We start from the raw sequence: 24176 nt of genomic DNA, 5'->3' as shown, positions 1-24176 counted from the left end.
ACACTGGAACACCAGGCAGCAAGGACACTGGCATAAGGCGTTCCACGGGGCTCTTTAACCAGGAGAGACTGCTGCTCAGGATTGTCTGGGTTTTCTTCTGAGCACTTCTAGTTTTACCTGACAGAATCTTTCTGCCTTCCAATGCTTGCCCCTTTCACTCCCTCTGCCCCATCTAGACTCCCCAAACACCTGCCCTCCTGCATTTCCACTGCTACTTCAGAGTGTGACTTAGTGGCTAAGAAAGAAAGGTCGGACTCAACTTTCACAACCAGTCAACCAAGTCTTTTCTGTGGCAACTCTGAAGTATGCCTTGGCCGTTCATTACTCTCAAACCCACCACCACGGTCACCGTCCCTGCCATAGCTCCAGCTCTCCAGGTCTCTTGACTGAACCACTCTATTGGTTTCTAATTGTTCTCCTGGCTTCTAGTCCTCTCCGCCCCCATCTCTCTGCCACACTGTCCTCGGCAGGTGTCTTTCCAATCTGTTGACGGCACTGCCTTCCTTAAGCCCGTTAGAGGTACAGGTGCCTGAAGGCTCAGAGCTGGGACTGATGAGACCCTCTCTGTGTCCCCAGGACTCTCAACCTCAGCAGAGCACTTCCTACATGGAGTCATAATGACTTGTTTCTGTTTCATCTTCAGTAGTCGGCTAGGAGCCTCCTAGGGCTACTCACGGGATTTATTCCTCTCGGTTCCCCAGTGTCCAGCCCAAAGCCTGGTATGGGAGATGCTCAATAGAGAATGTTGAGTAAATCAAAGCAAGAGAACAATGCAAAGGCAGTAAGGCCTAGAGAGTGCCGGCCCCTGAACACTGACAGACTGGTCTAATCTGAAAAACCTTGCCTCATCAGAACGGCTCACGTGCCTAACAGATGTGCCCAAGGATCAGTTTGCAACAGAGGCCAAAGATTAGAGGCTCCGGGGGGTAGGTGTGGGGCCTTTGGAGACCTAGATAAAATTGGTACAATATGTCGCACAACTAATAGGGTAAACAGTCTGTTTTAATAGCTGAACTAGATTCTGAGATTAGTTAGCAGGCAAAAAGATTTTGAATTTCAAAATACATTCTGGTATACCTGCTGAAATCAATTCATTGTAAAAATGAAATCTCCTTAGCTTTTAAGGAGATTTTTTTAAAAAGAAGCTTAAGCCTGCTAGACAAAACATGATCCTAACCGGGAGAGGTATCCTATCAAAAGGCATGTGATTGGTGATTGGGGGCCACCATTAAGACAGGGACACTGCTCTTAAGTTCCACAATTACAACAACAAAAGTCTCTTTGTGGGCTCAGTGTGCAGCCTCAATAAATATTCACAATGATAAAATCCAGGTTCCCCCAGAGCTAGAGGGCTCAGGGGCCATCCAAACGAACTCCATAACCTTATTAGGAAGAGGATTAAAAGAGAGACCTCCAAAACTAAAAATGCACTTTGTTGCTTCAGTGAAAATTACTATATTTATGCCCTAAGAAGTTCTTTTGAAAGAATGCATAGTCACCACTCAGAAACAGACTTTGGTGACAGCCTAAGAAAGTAATACACCATTTCTATTAATTTTCTTTTTTTCTCGGTTTTAGTTCCTAAGGAAACTGCTTCATTCTGTGAGAGGACCTGAAAAGTTATTCTGGGGTAAGTACGAAGAAAAGGAAAAAAATATATCCTGCAGGTAAACTGTCTTCTTGATCTTAACAGCCACATGTGATGGGATTTTTGCATGAAGAAATCCCATATGTCTGGTTTTTTTTTTCCAAGACAGTAAATCTGAAAACATTTCAGACCTCCCAAAACAAGCCACATTTCCTTTGAGCAGCCTCCTGAAACACTCAAAGTTTTATCCAGGGAGACTGCGTGGGGCCTTGGAAATCTTGGCCAATTTCTAAGGCCCCACGCAATCTCCCTGGATAAGATTTCTTCAGCATCAAAAGGCATGAACATGAAAAGGTAGAAACAAAGAAATTTATCAAATATGGGTATGTTAATCCTTTATGATGCGTGGCTTGCTTTATGTGTGTGTATAGTGGGCATAAAAACACAGTTAGTGAAGTAAGATCTAGTGTTTGATAGCACAGTTGGGTGTTTAAAGCTAACAGTAGTTTGTTGCATTGTTAAAAATTGCTGGAAGAGAGGAAGTGAAACGTTCCCAACATAAAGAAGGGGTGGATGTCTGGGGTGACTGATGTCCCAGCTGCCCTGGTCTGATAATTCCACATGGTATGCATGCACCAAAATACCACATGCACCCACAAATACAGACCACTATTAAGTATTGAAAAACCTGACTAACAATAATACTTCTACTACTGAAGAAAGAATTTGGAGCCATTCTGAATGGAAGGTGAAAGAGAAGTTTACACAGAAAAAGCCAAACAAAAACCCAATGCTTAGAACAAAACTTCCACGTCCTCATGAGCCCTGGATCCTCTCCTGAATCTGCATGTCATCTCCTGCACCTAGTCTGGTAGCATAAACCCTGACACTGTACCCTGGAGACACCCAATTCACACTGCCTACAAGACAGGCTCATTGACATGGAGGTTACTGGCCCTGCATGAATCTAAGTCTATGTCTGTGTCAAAGAATTCATTTCCACACTTGGAAATCTGTTCCATGCATAAAAACACAGCTAAAACTGTGGGTCAGAAATGAGGCAAGCAATGTTAACTCTTCTTCAAAGAAATGTTTACTTTCTCAAGATGCCTCCGTTTAATGTTTGAATACCAATTTTGCTATTAGAAATTATGTTGACCAGGCGCGGTGGCTCACGCCTGTAATCCCAGCACTTTGGGAGGCCGAGGCAGGCAGATCACGAGGTCAGGAGATTGAGACCATCCTGGCTAACGCGGTGAAACCCCATCTCTACTAAAAATACAAAAAATTAGCCGGATGTGGCGGCGGGCGCCTGTAGTCCCAGCTACTCGGGAGGCTGAGGCAGAACAATGGCTTGAACCCAGGAGGTGGAGCTTGCAGTGAGCCAAGATCGTGCCACTGCACTCCAGCCTGGGTGACAGAGTGAGACTCCGTCTCAAAAAAAAAAAAAAAGAAATTATGTTTCAGGGTATTCACTTTTTAACGCCTAAATCAAGATAGGAAATTAGGAGAGAGTTGGAATGAACGTATTTTAACCCCAAACATTGGTTCTAAGACCCCTCTGCAAACCCTGTCGGTGGTCAGCCAGCCTAAAACTGGGTACCTCCAAAAATGAGAATCTCCCTCCTTCCAGGGCAGTGAGCTGGTGCTGAGCAGTGTACTGAAAAAACACGGGCCAGATCCAGATGGGCCTAATTCCATCTATGCTGTTTTGCTTGCTGAGGGATCTTGGAGTCTCAGTTTCCCCATTTGTAACATAGTAGATAAGAGCATAGGTTCTAGACCCAGACTGCTTGGGCTAAAATCCCAGCCTGCCACATACAGCTGTGAGATCCTGGGCAGCTTATTCAGCCTCTCAGTATCTTGGTCCTCTTGTTGGTATAATCGGGATAAAAACATCATGGACCAAATAGTGTTGTTTTGAGGATTAAATGAGTGTCTGTATGTGCTCAACTTCAGTGTTGGCTTATAATAATCACTATCATGATGATGCTGAACAGCACTGTAGTAAGAGTTAAATGATTTCTGTATCTAGATCCTGGATCCAGTGCCTGATACACAGAGGATTATAATATCTACACCAATCATTAATTGAACACCTACTTTTAAAACATATGCTAGCTCCTTTAATCCTCTCTAAAACCCTGATAGGTTAAAAAAATAAAATTTGGGGGGATTATGTGACTTGCTCCAAATGTCACAGTTAAGAAGTGGCAATCCCAGCACTTTGGGAGGCCAAGGCGGGTGGATCACTTGAGGTCAGGAGTTTGAGACCAGCCTGGCCAACATGGCGAAACCCCAACTCTACTAAAAATACAAAAATTAGTGGGGTGTGGTAGCACACCCCTGTAATCCCAGCACTTTGGGAGGCTGAGGCGGGTGGATCACCTGAGCTGAGGAGTTCAAGACCAGCCTGGCCAACATGGTGAAACCCTGACTCTACTAAAAATACAAAAATTAGGCATCGTGGGTGCCTGTAGTCCCAGCTACTTGGGAGGCTGAGGCAGGACAATCACTTGAACCTGGGAGGCGGAGTTTGCAGTGAACCGAGATCGCGCCACCGCACTCCATCCTGGGTGACAGAGTGATACTCCATCTCAAAAAACAAACAAAAGAAGTGGCAGAGCTGGGTTTAAAAATCTAGGAGAGCCTGATTTTACATCCCAGCTCTTACTACTCCACTACATATTTTCTTTTAATTAAACAGTATTTCCTTGTATTAAGCCACATTAACTGGAACTGCCCTGAGTTTTCGAAACTTCCTCTCCTCCATTCTTTCCGCAGCAGCAAAGGCCACATATTGCGCTTGCCTTGCCTCCCATACCACTTTCGGGGCTCCTGACTTTGGGGATCTTCAGTCGTGCACACTGGCTCCCAGTATCCACTGGGGCTCGTCCCAAAGTTTGGCTGATGATCCTGTACTCCCACTGGCAGAACTAGGCCCCTGCCTCTATTAGACAGAAAGACTGAGCTTTCTAGGCTGTGACAAGCCAACCAATGGCAATGTCATTTTTAACATTAAAACTGGGCTCTTAATTCCTAAATTGGTCCTTACCTTTTTTCTTCTGGAATGTTCTCCAGTAGCATTTGAAGAAAATCCTGGGATTAAAAAAAGCAAACCATTAATGATGTCCATCAATAAATAACTCTGCCTGGAACCATGCCAGAGGCTGAGTGCTCCCAGCTACTGACAGCTCACCTGCTAGAGAAGCTAGACCTATGCTGACTTAAAAGACTATAGACTCAATTTATTAATTTCCCAGGGTTTCAATCGAATCATTGAAAGAGATCTGTTTTGTAAAAACCAAGAACACATTAAAAAATGGAATGTTCATTATTCTGACCTAATCCAACAGTCTATTTTGTTTTGTGTTTAGCCATTTTCAAAAGGCTGGACATCAAGTAAAGCATTATCCCTCTCTACTCCCCCATCGCCTCCAATTCCTGAACCTTCCCTAGAGATAACTGTACTCCTGGAGGCTAGGAACTAACTGCAACTCTCTTGCATTGCTCTACCAAATGGTAAAGATAAATATCAAGATGATAAATATGCCATCAAGGAACAAAGATGTCCACAACTCCAAGCATGGCTCACAAGCCCCTGCGTACATCTGTAGCCTCTTCTCATGCCCTTGTACAAGTCCTCGGTCACTGGACATTTGAGATGTTTAGATGATAAGTTTTTTAAACCTAAAGGCATGGCTTACACACACATACACACACACACATTTTATTTTCCTTTACTATGGAAAATTTCAAGCACAATCAAAAGTAGACAAAACTTTCACATACCCATCAATGCACAGCCCATCCCGCCCTATCCACTTTCCCTCTTCCTGTGTTATATACAACCAAGCCCCAAACATTACATAATTTCATCAATAAAGGTTTTAGTAAATATCTCTTATTTACTCTTAAAACATAACCACAAAACCATAAAGACCTAAAAAATTGAAAATATGAATGTTCGTTTATATTAATTTGTACTGTGAGTATTATGACCTCCTTCTCCAGCCCATTTCATTCTGGAATCTTGATTTGTTCTTAACTAGGGTTGTCAGATAAGAAGAGATGCCCAGTAAAATTGGGGGCATAATTACATTAAAAAATTATTTGCTATTAAACTGAAATTTGAATTTTACTGATTTTTCTGTTCTGTATTTTTATTTGCTAAGTGTGTAACCCTAGTGTCAACCTTTCCTCATCTGAAGATTTAATAAGATATACTTTGTATACTTCGGATAAATACAGAACATGAAACAAACAAGAACAATATTTAACTTTCTTGGAACTTGATGATATTGAGTAACAAGTAAGATCTATACTTGAAGTTTTTATTTTAATAAATAGAAAATAATTTTTTAAAATGGGTCTGCCCAAACATGACAGACAAGAGTCACTCCAGACTAAGCCCTCCCAATAGAACCAAGTCTGCAAATACAGACTCCACACAAGACTCTGATGACACCCATTTAACTGCAGACTGAAGCCTACCAGTAGAACCAAGTCTGCAAATACAGACTCTACACAGGACTCTGATGACACCCATTTAACTGCAGACCGAAGCCTCCCAATAGAACCAAGTCTACAGATACAGACTTCACACAGGACTCTGATGAGACCCATTTAACTGTGAGATGGAAGCAGTAGCACAGATCTTCACGTTACAGAACAGCTAGAATTACAGAGGAATAGAAATCTGCAAACCATTTGTATGACGAGGTGTTCTTCTTCTATTATCACACAGAAATACAGCTACCACTACACTAGTGAAGCTGGCTGTCTGATTTCTACATGTTCATGGGTGGTCACAGTCCATTTCTTCCAGAGACAAAGTCTCCCTATTAAGAACATTAATGAAATATTTATTTCTCGTAATGTCTGTTCTCCTTCTGAGACTTGTTTATTACTGTTTGACATGAAATAACAGTACAAACAGTAATAAAACAAATGTTTAAAAAAATGGACCATGCAAAGAAAATGGGAGCGGGGGGACAACCCCAAACTGACTGATGCCTCACAACTGAAGTTGTTCCTTGCACCTGCAGTGGATATATAGAGAAAAATACCAAAGGAAACAAGAGCAGTATTTAGAATGCAAAGAATTATTTGTGCTTGAGGTTCTTAGTTATCATTTTTATTACTTAAAAATTATTTTGCAAAAAAGTTGAATTAGACATTTATTTATCACAATCTAATATATTATTTTATAAATTTAATATCTTAATAGATAACTTTGTAGATTAATTTCTCACTGGCTTGTGGATAGGATTTTTGATTCTTAAAAATCCAAGTCCTTGTAGGGGCCGGGTACGGTGGCTCACGCCTGTAATCCCAGAACTTTGGGAAGCCAAGGCGGGCAGATCATGAGGTAAGGAGTTCGAGACCAGCCTGGCCAACATAGTGAAACCCTGTCTCTACTAAAAATACAAAAAATTAGCTGGGTGTGGTGGTGTGCACCTGTAATACCAGCTACTTGGGAGGCTGAGGCAGGAGAATTGCGTGAACCTGGGAGGCAGAGGTTGCAGTGAGCCGAGATCGCACCATTGCACTCCAGCCTGGGTGACAGTGCAAGACTCCGTCTCAAAAAGAAAAAAAAAAAGTCCAAGTACCTGTAATGATAACTTTTTACTAAGTTTACTTCATTATCTCCTTGTAGCCCATACTAATTTATCCTATATTTGCCTGGTAATTTATGCTCAATTATATGGGGGGAAATTACATTAACTCAATGGCAACGGGGGGAATTTAATTGCACGAGAAGCAGGAAATTCAGAGTTAACCTTAATTCTGCCCTTTTGCATTTTCCAGTTACAATTGGATCCTTCTGTACAGGATTGCAGAGCACAAGTATCCAGAATTGGGTGTTGAGTTCAGGGTAAGCGCAGGAGGCCCTGGGAACCCTGCTTCGTGTTGAAGGAAGATGGTTGTCCTGCCTCCCAGTGGGCTGTGATCCTGGAGCACCTGCCTCTTCCTGCCTCAGAGCTCAGGCCTGCAGGCAACAGAGCAGTGAGCTGGAGGCTGCCAGCGATGCTGGGGATGGCAGGCCCAGGGGATCGCAAAATCCTAATGCCTTGGGTATCTCTAAGACATGGGGCTGCATTCCCACAGGCTATGGGAATGTCTCTCTACAGCGTTCGATATTCTTCTGTTCTGTGTTCCATCCCATTCAAGATAGCTGGTCTCATCCAGGCAGTCTCTGTACCATCTATCAATGGAATTAACCCACTGGCCCTTCTTATTCCTGTCATAGATTCCATCTTTAACCATGAAACACTAGTTTTCCTGTTTCTTTTTATAAATTGGCATATACCTCTAGAGTGGACTTATGACAGAAGCTTTTTCCACTTTCTACAGCACAAGAAAATAAAAAGAAAAATGTCTCTTATGATTATTCCTTCCTGCACCACCTCTTTTCAATTCTTTCACCTGTCTTCTTTCTTTCCTACAGTGTATTGTCAGTTTTGTGAAAGCAAATTACAAATCTTATTTGGACAAAGAAGACTTTTTTCATAGCTGCTTCTAGAATCATTTGACAAAGTTAGCTAGCAACAAATAGTAGGGGCCCCAGTTTGTCACCTCTGCAGTGTGCCTGAACACAAATTAAAACCAAAGCCCACCCCCACTCCCCAAAATCTATTGATAAAATGATAGATTTATTTGAATCTATGAAGGGGATGAAATTCTATCTGGACCCTTAGCAATGGTTACAAGCCCACACTCCAGTCAGAAAATACATTCCTTTAGAATTTTTTTTTCATTTCCTACTCTCCTAATAATCTATATGCCAATCAGTTCCGTCGCATACAGCTTGTTTTGATTAACACCTAACAACACTAAATTAAGCACTACACATTTTTGAAAAACTAACACTGATTTTGGCACATGGCTGATTTGGTAACTATTTTTTAGTCCTGGTGAAAGTATTCAACAGAAAGCAGGTACATGTAGATTCTACTAGATAAACTGACACCGGCTTGACTATTACATGGGGCTAGCAATTTCTGTCAAGTATTTTATGAATAATTATCATGTTCATGGGGAAGGGGTGGGAGGTAGTAGAGGCAAAACAAAATATTGAAGGAAGGACAGCATTGGCAAGATAAAAACTGAGAAGAAATGAAAGTGTCAGGAAGAAGTTATTGTTACACTCAAGAGAGGGCTTTTAGTGGGGACTACAAGGATGATAATATTGGCTGGACACGGTGGCTCACGCCTGTAATCCCAACACTTTGGGAGGCCGAGGTGGGCGGATCATGAGGTCAGGAGGTCGAGACCAACCTGGCTAACACGGTGAAACCCCATTTCTACTAAAAAATACAAAAATTTAGCCACGCGTGGTGGCGGGCGCCTATAGTCCCACCTACTCGGGAGGCTGAGGAAGGAGAATGGCGGGAGAATGGCGTGAACCCGGGAGGCGGAGCTTGCAGTGAGCCGAGATCGCGCCACTGCACTCCAGCTTGGGCGACAGAGTGAGACTTCATCTCAAAAAAAAAAAAAAAAAGATGATAATATTGAAATGCTGGACAGGGAGGGCATTTGGAAGGGAAAGGATTAAGACGTAAATTGGAAAAGGAAGAACTTTAGGGACTTCTGAGTAAAGAAACTGGATCATAGACCTTCATCATCAATAACTAACTAGCAATTTACGCAAAATACAAACCATTAAAGTAATTAAAAACATAACCAGCAGCGTTCAAACAAGGACAGCCTCATGGCATAAACTTCAAGAAGATGCAACTAAGAAAGAAATCTAAGATTCAAACACAGCTTCTAACTTTCCCTCTGCACCAACCCCCAGCCTCATGCTTAGCAATAGTAGTACTGGTGAACTGCATAAACACTGCAAATTCTCACAAATATCCACACATTTGGGAAAAAATAGGAATATCTTTGTCTGTCTTCTTTTTTGCCTGTGGAGGGGCTGGAAGTGTTTGCTGGCAAGAGATGAGTAAAACGTGGGAAATAAACAACTGAGGATGACTCTCTTTGGTGAACTGCTCATGTTCTAGGGCTGTCACCTAAATTGGAGGAACAATATTAATTGAGAGGGAATTAATTAATATTAATGCAGTGGGAAAAAGCTGCACCCATATTAGGTCACAAGAATCTTGGCAGGGGACATTTAACAAGTTTTCAAGAGCAGCACAACCACATTTTCCCAACAAAGCCTGTATACAACTCCAGTGGAGCTTCTCTCCTCCTCCCCTGTACACATAACATCCAAGTTTCAAACTGTAGCTCAGAGGGAGAGAAAAACAGGCAAAGTGCAAGTTGGAAAAGGAATCAAAGATAATGTTCCAATACATATGAGAATAAACGAAAGGTCAGGAGAGTGCTACCCAAGCTGAGAATGAGTAAAAAGAAACGTATGGCAACCATGCAAACTAACACAACAACTCACATAGAGAGAAAGCAGCACAACACATAAAAAATAAGGAATCCCGCCTTGAAGAAAACATAATCCAAGGAATAGAAGAAAATGCTCCATGAATACTTTACACTATAAAATAAATTAACAGCTACAGAAAAAATAAGAACATAAATTTGGTAAAATGAAAGCTCAAAGATAAGTTGACAAAACAACAAAATGAAATGAACATAGAGATTTCATGGCAAAGGTAATAAATTAAGGACCAGTACAGGAGCACTAATAGAAACAGCAAGGAAAAGAACAGACATTAAGGAAAATAACACTAATAATAAAGGGGTTGCTTCGGATTAATACAGGTCATGAAGAAGAAAAAGATAAACACAATTGGAAAATAACAGCTATAGAGGACAAAGATGATATAACACAAGGAAAACTGGTAACCTTGAAATCCAGAACCCTGCAAGGGGGAAAAACGAATTCAAAAATACAATGAAGACATACTTACTGAAAGAGGAAAGAATAGAATCTAGGACTAAAAATAAAAATGCACACTATTTTTCCAGGGGGAAAAAAGATAGAAAACCATAGACACCAAGCCATTTCCTGATAAAATTACTAAACTTCAAAGATAAGGAAAGAATTCTTCTGTCATCTAAGAGGCAGAAAGGGGGAAAAGTAGGATGACTGCAAAAGTTTCCACAGCAGGATTTAATGCCAGAAAGCAGCTGAGCCATGTCTAAAAGTTTTGAGGGCATGAAAATGTGACCCAAGAATATTATATCCAGTCAGTTTATAATTCAAATATAAAGACAACAGGCAAGCGTTCTTTTTTTTTTTTTTTTTGAGACGGAGTCTCGCTCTGTCGCCCAGGCCGGAGTGCGGTGGCGCACGATCTCGGCTCACTGCAAGCTCCACCTCCCAGGTTCACGCCATTCTCCTGCCTCAGCCTCCCGAGCAGCTGGGACTACAGGCGCCCACCACCGCACCCGGGTAATTTTTTGTATTTTTAATAGAGACGGGGTTTCACCGTGTTAGCCAAGATGGTCTTGATCTCCCGACCTCGTGATCTGCCCACTTTGGCCTCCCAAAGTGCTAGGATTACAGGCGTGAGCCACCGCACCCGGCCCACAAACATTCTTAAGCAGTAAGAACTCAGAAATCATAGAGCCTGTGAGTCCGCAACTTGAACACAAATTTGATAATGAAATTCAGCCAGCAAAGAGCTGAATCAAAATAAAATATTCATGAAAAAAGGTAAAATAACTGGTGGTAAATACTGAAATCCTTTAACAAGCCAAGATTACACAACTGTGAAAATTATGGTTATAGTCAATTTTGTAAATGAAATAAACCTTAATATATAAAAATAATAATTAAGAAAAATTTAGAATTAAGGGGAAAGTAGTTAAAGTACATAACTATTTAATTCCTCATCTTTTTTTTTTTTTTTTTTTCCCTGAGATGGAGTCTCGTTCTGTCCCAGGCTGGAGTGCAGTGGCATGATCTCGCCTCACTGCAACCTCCACCTCCTGAGTTCAAGCTATTCTCCTGCCTCAGCCTCCTGAGTAGTTGGGATTACAGGCACTCACCACCATGCCCGGCTAATTTTTGTATTTTTAGTAGAGACGGGGTTTCACCATGTTAGCCAGGCTGGTCTCGAACTCCTGACCTCATGATCCACCTGCCTTAGCCTCCCAAAGTGCTGGGATTACAAGCGTGAGCCACCGTGCCCGGCCAATTCCTCATCTTTTACAGTAGTGAATAAACTGATGTTTTCTACAAATGGAATATATAAGTAAAGGGAAAAAATAATTTCAACCTCTTAATTCTTTTATAATAATGTTTCTTAACCATAAAACATTCTTTTAGAAAATAATCTTTCTTACATTTATCTTAAGTTTGGGAAGTTATCTCCACTTTAGTTGCTTTTTCATTCATTAAATTCAAGTAAAAGAAAATTTAAAACACTTCATTCAAATGCACATATAATATAATCCTATTTTTATAAAATTATTTCTGTCCAGTGACATCAATGTCTGTATACACACATATACCATATATACATACATACACAGATACATATATATATATATCATGTATAACATATAAACATTGAGGGATAAATAGTATGATTTCTGGAATGTCATTCACACAATATTAATTATAGGTATTTCTGGGTGGTGGGATTTTGAGTAATGTTTCACATTCTTTGTATTTTTCTGCATTGCTTATAATTTTTTATAATGAGTATATGCCAGTTGGAAAAGCAATAATTTCCAAAGTTAATACAAAGCTACAGTAATCAAGACAATATGCTACTAGCACAAGAATAGAAATAATGATTAATGGAATCAAATTGGGAGTCCAGAAGTGAATGCTTACATTAATGATCAACTAATTTTTGGCAAGGGTACCAAGGCAATTCAATGGAGGGAAAGAACAGTCTTTTTAACAAATGGTTTATGGGACAACTGGATATTCACATGCAAAAAAAAATTAAGTTGGATTGTAATCATCACAACATATACAAAAATCAATTCATCACACCTGTAATCCCAGCATTTTGGGAGGCTGAGGTGGGTGGATCACGAGATCAGGAGATCGAGACCATCCTGGCTAACATGGTGAAACCCCGTCTCTACTAAAAATACAAAAAATTAGCCAGGCGTGGTGGCGGGCGCCTGTAGTCCCAGCTACTCGGGAGGCTGAGGGAGGAGAATGGCGTGAACCCCAGAGGCGGAGCTTGCAGTGAGCCGAGATCGCGCCACTGCACTCCAGCCTGGGTGACAGAGCGAGACTCTGTCTCAAAAAAAAAAAAAAAAAAAATTAATTCAAAACAGATCAGAGGACTAAATATAAGAGCTAAATGCAATAAAACTCTTAAAAAAAAAAAATAGGAGTGAATCTTTGTGACCTTTAATGAAGCAACAGTTTCTTAGTTATGACACTTAAAGCATAATAAACCAAAGAGAAAATAGATACACTGGACTTCACCAAAATTAAAAACTTTTGTGCTATAAAGGACACCATCAAGAGAGTAAAAACACAAAACATAAAATAAAACAAAATATTTGAAAATCATATCTCTGATAAGGGACTTATATCCAAAATATATAAAGTACTCTTAAAACTCAATAATAAAAGACAATCAAAATTTTAAAATCAGCAAATAATCTGAATAAACATTTCTCCAAAGAAGAAATGGCCCATAATCACATAAAAAATGCTCAAAATCATTAGCCATCACAGAATGCAAATCAAAACCTTCATGAGCTATAATTTCACACCCACTAGGATGGCAATAATAAAAAAATCCAGAGGGCATTAAGTGTTGGCAAGTGCGTGAAGAAACTGGAACCCTTGTGCATTTCTGGTGGGAATGTAAAATGGCACAGCCAATATGGAAACAGTATGGCAATTCTTCAACAAGCTAAACATAGAATTATTGTATAACCCAGCAATTCCACTTCTGGGTATATACTGAAAACAACTGAAAGCAGGGACTTGAACAGATATTTTATTCACTAATGGTCATAGCAGTATTATTCACAATGGCCAAAAGATGAAAAAAATGCAAATGTTCATGAAAGAATTAACGGGTAAACAAAATGTGGTATATACATGCAATGGAGCATTCAGCTTTAAGAAGGGAAGAAATTCTGGTACATGCTGCAACATGGATGACCTCTGAAGACATTATGCTAAGTGAAGTAAGCCACATACAAAAGGACAAATACTGTGTGGTTCCACTTACATGAGGTACCTAGAGGAGTCAAACTCATAGAGACAGAAAGTACAATGGCGGTTGCTGGGGCTGGGGGAGGAAAGAATGGAGGGTTATCATGATGAAATATTAATGGTATGGGAGATGGATGGTGGTAATGATCGCACAAAAATGTGAATGTACTTAATGCCACTGAACTGTGAACTCAAAAATGGCTAAAATAGTAAATTTTGTTTTGTATATTTTATCACAATTAAATGAAAATTAAAATAAAAAAGAATGAAGTACTTATACATGCTATATGAACCTTGAAAACATTATGTTAAGAAAGCCAGACACAAAAGGTCGCAAAGCATATGATTCTTTTATATGAAATGTCCAGAATAGGCAAATCCATAGAGACAGAAAGCGGATTAGTAGTTATGTAGGGCTAGGGGAGTAAAAATGGGGAAATGACTGCTAATGATTTCTTCTGGGTTTGGTGAATATGTACTAAAATTAGATAATGATGACAGTTGAACAATCTTGTGAATATACCAAAAACCACTGACTTGTAGACTTTCAAAGGGTTAACTTTATAGTATGTGAATTTTATCTCAATAAAGTTGCTATGAAGAAACAATGAAGTTATTCAAAAGAGATAAACAGGCTGGGTGTGGTGGCTCACACCTGTAATCCCAGGACTTTGGGAGGCCGAGGTGGGCAGATCACCTGAGGTCAGAAGTTCAAGACCAGCCTGGCCAACATGGTGAAACCCCATCTCTACTAAAAATACAAAAATTAGCAGGGTGTCGTGGCAGTCGCCTGTAATCCCAGCTACTCGGGAGGTTGAGGCGGGAGAATCACTTGAATCTGGGAGGTGGAGGTAGCAGTGAGCCACGATCGCACCACTGCACTCCAGCCTAGGCAACAGAGTGAGAATCTGTCTCCAACAACAAAAAAAACAACAAAAAAGAGAGAAGCAAATGAAGAACTGAACAGTTTGGTTAAGAGAGCAGTAAGAGTTCCATGGGAAGTGAAAATCAAAACCTCCAAAGTCATGGTAAATACAATGCACTTATTTCACACTGCATTCTCTTGGTGAGAAGTGGCTTCAAGCAGTAGGAATTTGTACTAATCAGTCAACCAAGCATGTAAGACTTCTGAACCAGTTTTTAAATTGCCTTTCCAAATATATGCTTAGGGAGGATTTTCCCCACATCCAGTACAAAAATAAAAAGAACATAGAGGAACAGCCATCCGGTCTTGTTACGCTCATGTGATTCTTCCATCTGTGTTCAAATTATACGTGCACATCCTTTACATCTAACATTGTAGATAATGAGACTCACAGCTGTATATGAGCACAATTATAAAATACGAAAAAGGTCCATTAGTCCAATCTATGCTAAGGATGCATCACTTGTTTTCTATTAGTTATGAGTGTCATTTTTCAGAGCCTGCCACTCCTTGTTAACTCCCTTGCTATGTGCTGCTTGGCCCCATACCCATACGAGCTGACAGGGTCTCTCTCTGATAGTTTTGTGGCCAGGCTGTCTGCATATTTCAGTGTATCTTGTTATTAATCTATTGATCAAATATATATGGAGTAGCTACTGTGTGCCAATCATGTGCTAAGTACTGGTGAAATAGAATGGTCTGGCCTTGTTGGGCATATACGTAGAGTGGAAGACAGCGAAAAGAAACAAATAGCCCCATAATGAAAACATAATTACAGACAATGGCAATGACAATGAAGGCAATGGAAAGGGCAAAGGTGTGGGACACGTGGGCCTGGATGCAGATCTGTTTAGCCAGGTGACTTGGAGCCTGTGGCATTCAAACTGAAAACTAGAAGGTAAGAAGGAGGCGGTCTTCCAAAGATAAGTCCAGGTAAAAGGAACGGCAGGATTGTTTTATTTTTGTCTTTAAGGTCACTTAAACTATCACTGTGTACAAGACAGCTTTGGGTTACAGTTTATTTCAAAACTACAGAGGGATCACCTTCCCTGAAGCAACGCTTTCTTTGTGTCCATTTCATTAACTTCCTATTTTTCCCACTGCATTAAATGGGAAACCTTTTCCCTACTCTTTAATACTGGCATAATCTAATCTTCATGTGCCATACCCGCTCCAGTCATACATCATGGACTCAGGAGGACCCATAAGTTACCTGGGAAAGAATCAGCTGTCCATGAAATGTGTGCACAAATTTTCTTAAAAATGAAAAATAGGTTTCATCTCCAAGTCTTTTGGCAAGAAACCGAAGAAGGAAGTAGCCCTAGAAGAAAGAAAGAAGAGAGAGAAAAAGAGGCCTGCTATGAGTTCATAAAAAAATGGTTATATAGTCAGCCCTACCTAACCCACAGTGCACTTGTGCATCTAGAATGTGCTGTCCTACCTGTCCCTGGCTGCCCTTTCCATTTTCACCAAGAAGGCGTGGCCTGGAAATTAATTAGTTCTCAACTCCTTTGTTAATGTTGTCATCATTTCTGTTTGGACTTGGTTCACGTGAAGACTAGTTGTCCATCGCAGATGAAAACAGAGGAGAGACCCAGCTCTTCTCTACTCCAGCTACCAGGAAAGGCCTTTACAACAGAAAACACTTCCTTCTCACCCATGTCTTTCAGTTGGAACCTGACAGCAATGTGAGAGTTCTGCTCCTCAGGCGGGGAGAACAGAGGTACAGGGCAGGGAATATTTCAGCCTTTGTTCATTCAGTCTTTCCTAACTTGGTCTCCTTTTTTGGGCCTGAAGTGCTTTAATTACTGAACGCTCAGATATCCGGCCAGTCAGATATCATTACAGTATTTTCGCCTCAGTCTTGTTACTAATCATCATTGTTTAATTGTGTGGCCTAAAAAGTGCTGCACCACAATCACTGGCTTCTGCAACTGACATGTGCTTACCTTTAAATAATGCACCTGCATGAAGATCTTCTCCAGATTAAGTCCATGCTTGATAACAGATGCTCCTGAGTCACTTGTGTGGCCAGTTTTGTCTTTACTGGGTCTAAAATGATTCAGTAACAATTTATTTAAGTATAGCACATTCTTAAGTAATCAGGTCATAATAGCATCTTATTTGTTATTTTCAGAGTTGCTCAATATCATCCTGATTCTATTCAATAGTACCAGGTATAATTTAGAACAGTTTGTATTACATACTTGTCTACGGGATTTATATTTGGGTTGGGAACCTGAAGTTGGCTATTGGCAAATATTTTACATCAATTTATCCAAAATTAAAGCCTGCCAGACCCTCAAGGGATCTAAGCTCTACTATAAATTATCTAAGAACGTATACCCTTTTTTGATGACAGACTGGGAAATGCAATGGAAAATGGAGCTTTACTTGGAAAAGTAAAGAACTTATATCTCTTTCAAAAAATTTTGAAAGCCTCAATGTTATCCACTTCTCTGGATTTGCATTTAGTAATTAAGGCTCCTTTAATGAATATTTGTACTTTCCACCCATATTAGAATTACAAAAAAAGGTCATAGAAGCTCATGTTTTTAGAACAGGTGGGGACATCAATAATCACATACTTCAACTTCCTCATTTCACACGAGGTAAACTGAGGCACACAGCCATTAGGTCTACACTAAGTTTGTCCAACCCACAGCCCATCCGTGGGCCACATGTGGCCCAAGATGACTTTGAATGCAGCCCAACACAAATTCATAAACTTCTTAAAACATTACGAGATTTTTTTGCAATTTTTTTCTTAGCTTATCAGCTGTCGTTAGTGTTAGCGTATTTTATATATGGCCCAAGACAATTCTTCTTCTTCCAATGTGGCCCAGGGAAGCCAAAAGATTGGACTGGATAGTCATGGTCCACTCAAAGTCTTTTTTTTTCTTCGAGTCAGGGTTTTACTCCCATCACCCAGGCTGGAGTGCAATGGTGCGATCTTGGCTCACTGCAACCTCTGCCTCCTGAGCTCAAATGATCCTTCTGCTTCAGCCTCCCAAGTAGCTGGGATTACAGAAGCCTGCCACCGTACCCAGCTAATTTTTGTATTTTTTGTAGAGATGGGGTTTCGCCATGTTGGCCAGGCTGGTCTTGAACTCCTGAGCTCAAGCCATCCGTCCACCTCAGCCTCCCAAAGCGTTGGGATTACAGGTGTGAGCCACCACGCCCAGCCTTATGCCTTGTTTTGATTTGTAGTGACATTAGGACTGAAACCAGTGACTCCTTATTATCCATGAAGATCTTTTCCACTGTGCTCTATGGCTTTAAAGTTTTAAATATTTTAAATAAAATATAACAGATCCTTTAAGCCATCTAGTAAAGATTTGCGCAGTGTTACAGTATAGCTTCAACAGCTGAATCAAAATAAGTGAGGAGGTATTTACAGCTTTCGGCTATTCTAAAACCGGCCACTCACTGGATCAACACTGAGGAGTGCTGTGTTGAGGTGAAGGAAGGCAAGGAACCACGAGAGGGTTGGTGCATCAGAAAAGCAAGGGGTTATTTTAAAAGGCAGTGTGGTGGTGCAGAAGGTATGCAGCCTTTGGAATATGAGACCTAGTTTAGACTAGCAGCCTTACTTCTTACTACCTGTTACTTACTAACCTTCATTTACTCACTTGCAAAACGGGAATAATCCTACCCACCTTCCCTGATCCTGCGGAGAATAACTGAAATAATACATTGCAAAGCCCCTAGCAAGGGCCAGGGATACAGAAATTACCTAATAAACTTAATAAAATATTCCATTTTAGCAAACAGGATCCCTGATTAAGTCTTAGCTGAATACTCTGGGGCATTAGCCCAGCAGACACAAGGCACAGAATCAGCAGATACCTAAAGGAAAGATGATGATGAAAACCATCAAAGCTAACTGCATACTTCTCATTTTTCTACTTGATCCCTGACTTACCTACATGCCCACACTTGTAAGAATAACTAATCCATTTCATCTTCATTTAAGACTCCCCTGAAAAGAATCAGCTTTTTTCACTGCTCTCAGGTTTGTCCTGCCATGCAATGTTTTTGTAAGAAAGCCACACTAGCTTTGATAAGGAAAGCACATCACCCACTGTCTGGGGGAAGGGAGACTTCTCAAGAGTCAGTCTGAACTCAAACTAGGTTGCCCAGCCCTAAGACAAGCAGAGTTGCCGTGCGTCTTTTTTGCCCTTGAGCCCTGAATTGAGACTGCTCGAAGGGGAGGAATACAGAAGAATGATGTAAATCTCTGCTCAAAAGGCTGGCTTCCAGGTTCCAGTTCCCAATGACGCCTTCAGTTGCTGTTTTTTCCTTTGCCTAAAAATGTCCTTCCCGAAAGCATCCCTCTCTAACTCTCTTCTTCCATCCTCTCCAAATGAAGAAGTGCTCAAGAAAATTCTTCCTGCTGACAGCATTCAAAGCCAATGTACAAGTCCCCAAGAGATTCCTTTGATAGCAGCTTGGTGCTGGAGAGGGCAGTGCACAGGCAAGCTTTGCAAGAAATCAGAGGGGGTGGTTTCTAGGAGGAAAAGACACTCCACGAATGGAAACAGGAAACTTCCATCTCTGTGCTACTCTGGTTCTCACAATGCTACTAATACCAGGTCTGTGTAGAGACAAAGTACAGGAGAAAGCAGATAAACTACAACCACACGCAGTAACATAGATGACTCTCACAGGTCAGCCAAAGAAGTCAGGTCCACGAAGTGCACATACACATGTACAAGTCCATGTCAATGAAATCCAAGAACAGGCAAAACTGACCTATGGGGATAGAGATCAGAATAATGGTCACCTTGGGAGGGAGTGTTGACAGAGAGCAGAGAAATAGGAAGGTTTCTGAGATGCTGGGAATGTTCTATAGATTGATTTGAATGTACTTGCATGGGGATAAATCATAAAAATCCTTTGAGCCATCTAGCAAAGACTTGTACACTTTAATGTATCTATGTCATGTTTCATTTAAAAACTTAAGCGATGCACGTACATGAAACAGCATACACTTGTGAGCAGGAAAGGCCGTCAGTCTAGAAAAGGGGCTTTGCCACTCATGTGCCACTAGCACATGACTAGGATGAACTAAGCCCTATGCACCTGAGGACCAATGCAAAATTTTTTTTTTAAATGACAGTGTGAGAGGCAGGAAGGGCTGTGGCAAATCCAACTGGTCAGTCTACTCCCATTCTCATTTGCCTTCCTCCTTGCCACTTGTATGACTGAATCTGAAAAGTTAATGCTCATTTTCTAAGTGTCCCTTGCAGCTGTGGCACTTAGTCCAGGCCAAAATGAAAGAAGCAGATGTCTGCTGTGATTGCATGCTGGGGTGGGGTTCTGGGAAAGCTTTTGCTTTCCTTATAAAGGGAGAAAATGTGACTGCTACCGCACCTCTTCCCCACATGCCCGGTGGATGGAGCGGTGATCGCCATCTTGCAACCACGAGGCAGCAAACCAGGATTCTGTGGAGAGCAGAATGGACTGAAGGAAGGCAAACAGCCTTTACTAGCATCATGCTGCTCCTGGCCAGCCTGGGGCTGCCTGCCTTCTGACTTTTTATTGTGTGTGAAAGATAACTACCATTTGTTTAAGTCAACCATTGCTTTATTGCTGCAATAATTGTAGCCAGATTCGTTTCTAACTGGACTAGTACTAACAGCTAACGTTTCCTGGTTATCCTCTGTGCCAGGTACTCAGCCAAGCTCTTCTTATTATGCATCACACCCTCTTCCCTCATAAGATCCTGATGAGGCCACATCCTGTTTATGCCCATTTAAAAGCTAAAGAAAGTGAGTCCTAGAGAAGACCACAAAACTGGTTAGTGGCAGAGTCGAGGTAAGAACCCAGGTCCACAGAACACCAAAGTCCTTGCTACAGTCTGGGGCCTCCCCAAGATCCAGGTCCCCATCTTGGCTGTGCCAAGTACTAAGTGGAGAACCTTAGAGGAATTGTTTACCCTCCCTGAAACTCAGCTTCCTCACCTGTAAAGTGTGCAGTGAGGCTCAGGTCATGTGCAAGCATTCCATAAAAGCAAAAGTGTTCAGTATCTCTTAGACATTACACTCTGGTGTTTATTTCTTTGGCTGGAATACATGGAATGTGAGAGATCAAGTTACCAAGGTCATCTGAGCTCAAATGCCCTTGGTTTCTGTTGCACTTGGCACCAAATGCAACAACTGAGATTGACGTGCCCTTTCCCTTCCCCACGCCTTCCTTTTCCACCACAACCACAGAGGCGATGTGGATATTTAAAGAGTGGGCAGGTGGCAGTGATATTTGATACATAATGATTTGATTTGGAATCAGGCCTCCTGAAGAAAGGTCCAATCCTGCAGGATAACCCCAAGGGTGGGATTTGGGAAAATGCCTCTGAACAGTCCTCTGGCATGTCAGCTGGGTCTGAACACCCACCCGCTGCTCTGCCCCCACCCAGATGGGCCCTCCAGCAGCACTCTTCCTCTCACACTCCCAGCAGTCAGCATGAGAGCCACAAGAGATTCTTCATCTATAAACCTGCTGCTGCCACGCCTGAGCCAGGGACTAAGCATCCCAGAAATGAGACAGAAGGGAATTAATGAGCATTTCAACATTTCAGTGTTTCTATTAGTCGCAGCTGCCCCACCAGGTTTGACAGCTTTGAGAGCAGGACCTCACTCACCCTGCAACAATGGAGGAAGTGAAATCTGACCCTTGTGTAGAGACTGGCCTGACAGTGCCCATCTGAGCCCCAGATGCACAGGTGAGACCTGCAGGGGAAGCAGCATGACCACTGGGTGAGGGCTTGGACCCAAGTCTTTCCACTGCCACGTGATCTTGAACATAAGCCCCATGCAGCCCAGCTCCCTCATCTGTGAAAAGGTGACAGCAAGAGTCACTGGGGCAGCTCCCAGAGCTGAGTGGCACCAGAGCACTCAGCCAGAGTTCCTCCTGGCATTCAGTAGCTCAATGTAAATGTGGCCATTATCTGTGTTCTGTGTTCCGACTACGTTCTGACTGAGGCTCCAGCAGCATCAACTAAACCTTCCTCTGACAGGCAAAGACATTAAGAAGACATGGCGCCATAGTTACGCACGTGAGATGCTGTCATGGGGGAAAGCTGGGGGAGGGGACACAGGAACTCACTCTACTACTATAGTAATTTCTTGGGAGTCTAAACCTATTCCAAAATGAAAAGGTTTTAAAGACACCACACACAAATGTAGCCTATACTCTCCCTTGGTGAGACTGCTGATTTTGAATGCAAACCCTTTAAGGGCTGGTCTTTAAGCTTGCTCCTTGACTCATCATCATCAGAAAATAAATAAAAGAAACAACAAATTTCAAGAGCCACATAAAGTCCTACTAAGCTAGGTCTGGGCATCTTCCTTACACACTCATCTCCTTGGTCTACACTGCTCCACGAAGACACCTCTGGGTAAAAAATGAAGGCAGAATGATGAAAGCACAGGAATTCTCTATTCACTGTTTATTTTCAGTGACAATTTTCCTATCTATAAACTGTGAATAATGAACACTTGCCACTGACTAGCATTTGCAGTGCTACCAAAAGGTTGTGAATAAACCTTTAACTAATAAATTTGTATTGTATCAACACCGCTGGTATTTGGCAGGTGTAACTGTCTGTATGCTGTTCAAAATGGATTTAACAGCTACCCAGCAGGAAGGGCTTCTCCACCGGGACCATCAGCCTGCAGCAGACACAGAAAGATATTCTCCTGGTGTTGAAAAAGGCAATTGCGAAGATGATTTAAGACAGGAGGAGGATCCCTCTGAGGAGCCATGGGAAAATAAAGAAGGTTTATTCTGTCCTCCTGATAGTGACAGGACCCAGTGGTGGGTACCCATAAGAAGTCTCAGCGTCCCAGGTCGGCTGATAAAGAAGGTGATAAGGAGAAACTCTGTAGTTAGCAGAACTGTGGAAAATGCAAACAAACTCCACACATTTTAATAATCAGGGTAGGAAAATGAAAGATGAAACTCAGAAAAGCAATGAGTATCAACACAAAACCAAAATGTCCTCAGGTGTTGATTGCCCATGTATCAGAAATTCCTCTGAGAAGCAAAACGCCACATGGAGAAAAAATAAGAAACCAATCAATGCAATGGTCTGAGTGCTATATTGCCCCATTCAACACAGCAAGCGATGATCTAGACACATTCTCAAAACAGACAGAGAAAAACGGAGAGCCAAGACACCCATGTGACTGCACAGGCGGTTTCTGCTAAGGGTGGTTTTCAGAGAACATGGACAATAGTTGAATGGGATGCTGGAGAAAGGAAAAACCCACACTACATAAAGAGAGCTGGGAGGCTGTAAAATGACTGCCAAGAAGGCAAAACTTCAGGATGAGCTAGTGGAGAAGGCCCAGGACAACAAAAAGGGCTTTGGAGGTGAAGTTGGGAGCATAAGGAAGACCAGGTGCCAAGAGGTGGCAGAAAGAACAGAATGACTCAACTCCCATTTTGATTCAGCTTTCCTGCCAAGGAGAATGATTTCCAAGCTACTCATGGTAGAACAAGCTCTAATATGTGGGAACTGCTGCTTGGTACTGGTAGACAGGGCTCCTTCACCCTTTAAAGGAGTTCCCATTCCAAATCCAGGTGAGGGACAGGCTATAGCTCTGAAAGCTTCCACCTGTGATATATGTGATCACAGATCTCTGGGGGGGGATCAGTTCACACAGACAATGAGAAAGAAGCTGAAGGAGGTAGACAGCTATTCCGATTTGCAAAGATAAGAGATGGGGGGGGCAATATTTGTGATGACGTTATTGAACAGTTTGTAAGCACTTAAAAGAGAAAATGATGAACTACAAGAGTTAGAATGGGATCCTGAGGGCCAATTCCAGAAATTCAGTGGGGCATCCTGACTTCTGCAAGGCAGCTAGTAGAATGGATGTGGTGGAGAGCATGCAACGGTGAGCATATGGTAGTTGTTTCACGGCTTTATACAAGGCTAAAAAACAGAGCCTCAAGGGTGTTGATTAATTATTTGCTATAACCTGGATGGAGGTCCTTAGGGCTGTGCCTAAGGAATGGTGATTTACTGGCTAAACAGATTTGCCTATGAGCTATAGCTGGGAGTCTACCTGGTTGACTGACAGCATCCACAGTCAAGAACAGCAACCGCAGGCTGAACTAAGGATCCAATGAATAAGAAGAAAATATCTAATAGAGAGAAAGAGTTTTTAAAAAATTAACTGTTTGCCTATGAAAAATATTTAGTATATTTAATTTTCTGTAAACTCAACATGTAGCAGGAGGTGACTGCTGTGGCTTCCAACATAGTAAGCACAAGGGTGGGCTGGATCAACAGGAGGAATGCAAATGTAATGGGAATCCCGCTGGGGGAGGTGATGTGGAGAGGAACAGTTAGGAGCTGGGCTCCGGGGTCAGATGCGCCTCTGCTTTCACCCCAGTGCTGTTGCTTACTCGCTGTGCAGACAAGGCTGACTGCTTAATATTTCCATGCACCTGCTTCCTCCACTATCAAATGGGGAGGAAAATGGTACTATGGTACCAGCACTTCTCTCATAAGGCCATTTTGGGATCAAATGAGATAATGT

General features: G+C 41.7%; 1 protein-coding gene across 14 annotated transcripts in view; it reads right to left on the bottom strand.

The window, feature by feature from the left end:
• Positions 1-24176, bottom strand: part of AOPEP (aminopeptidase O (putative)) — a 369731-nt gene that overhangs the window by 116136 nt on the left and 229419 nt on the right. For all 14 annotated transcript variants that reach the window (XM_024251889.3, XM_063714294.1, XM_063714296.1 and 11 more), the window contains 3 exons: positions 16575-16677; positions 15839-15946; positions 4644-4687 (listed from right to left, as the gene is read on the bottom strand). In XM_024251889.3, coding sequence (XP_024107657.3) covers positions 4644-4687; positions 15839-15946; positions 16575-16677 — 255 coding nt within the window. The remainder of the gene's footprint in view (positions 1-4643; positions 4688-15838; positions 15947-16574; positions 16678-24176) is intronic.

This window comes from Pongo abelii, chromosome 13, assembly GCF_028885655.2.
Source record: "Pongo abelii isolate AG06213 chromosome 13, NHGRI_mPonAbe1-v2.0_pri, whole genome shotgun sequence".
NCBI classification, from domain to species: domain Eukaryota; kingdom Metazoa; phylum Chordata; class Mammalia; order Primates; family Hominidae; genus Pongo; species Pongo abelii.
The sequence above is the reverse complement of the archived record's forward strand: the minus strand, read 5'-3'. Positions and strand labels throughout refer to the sequence as shown.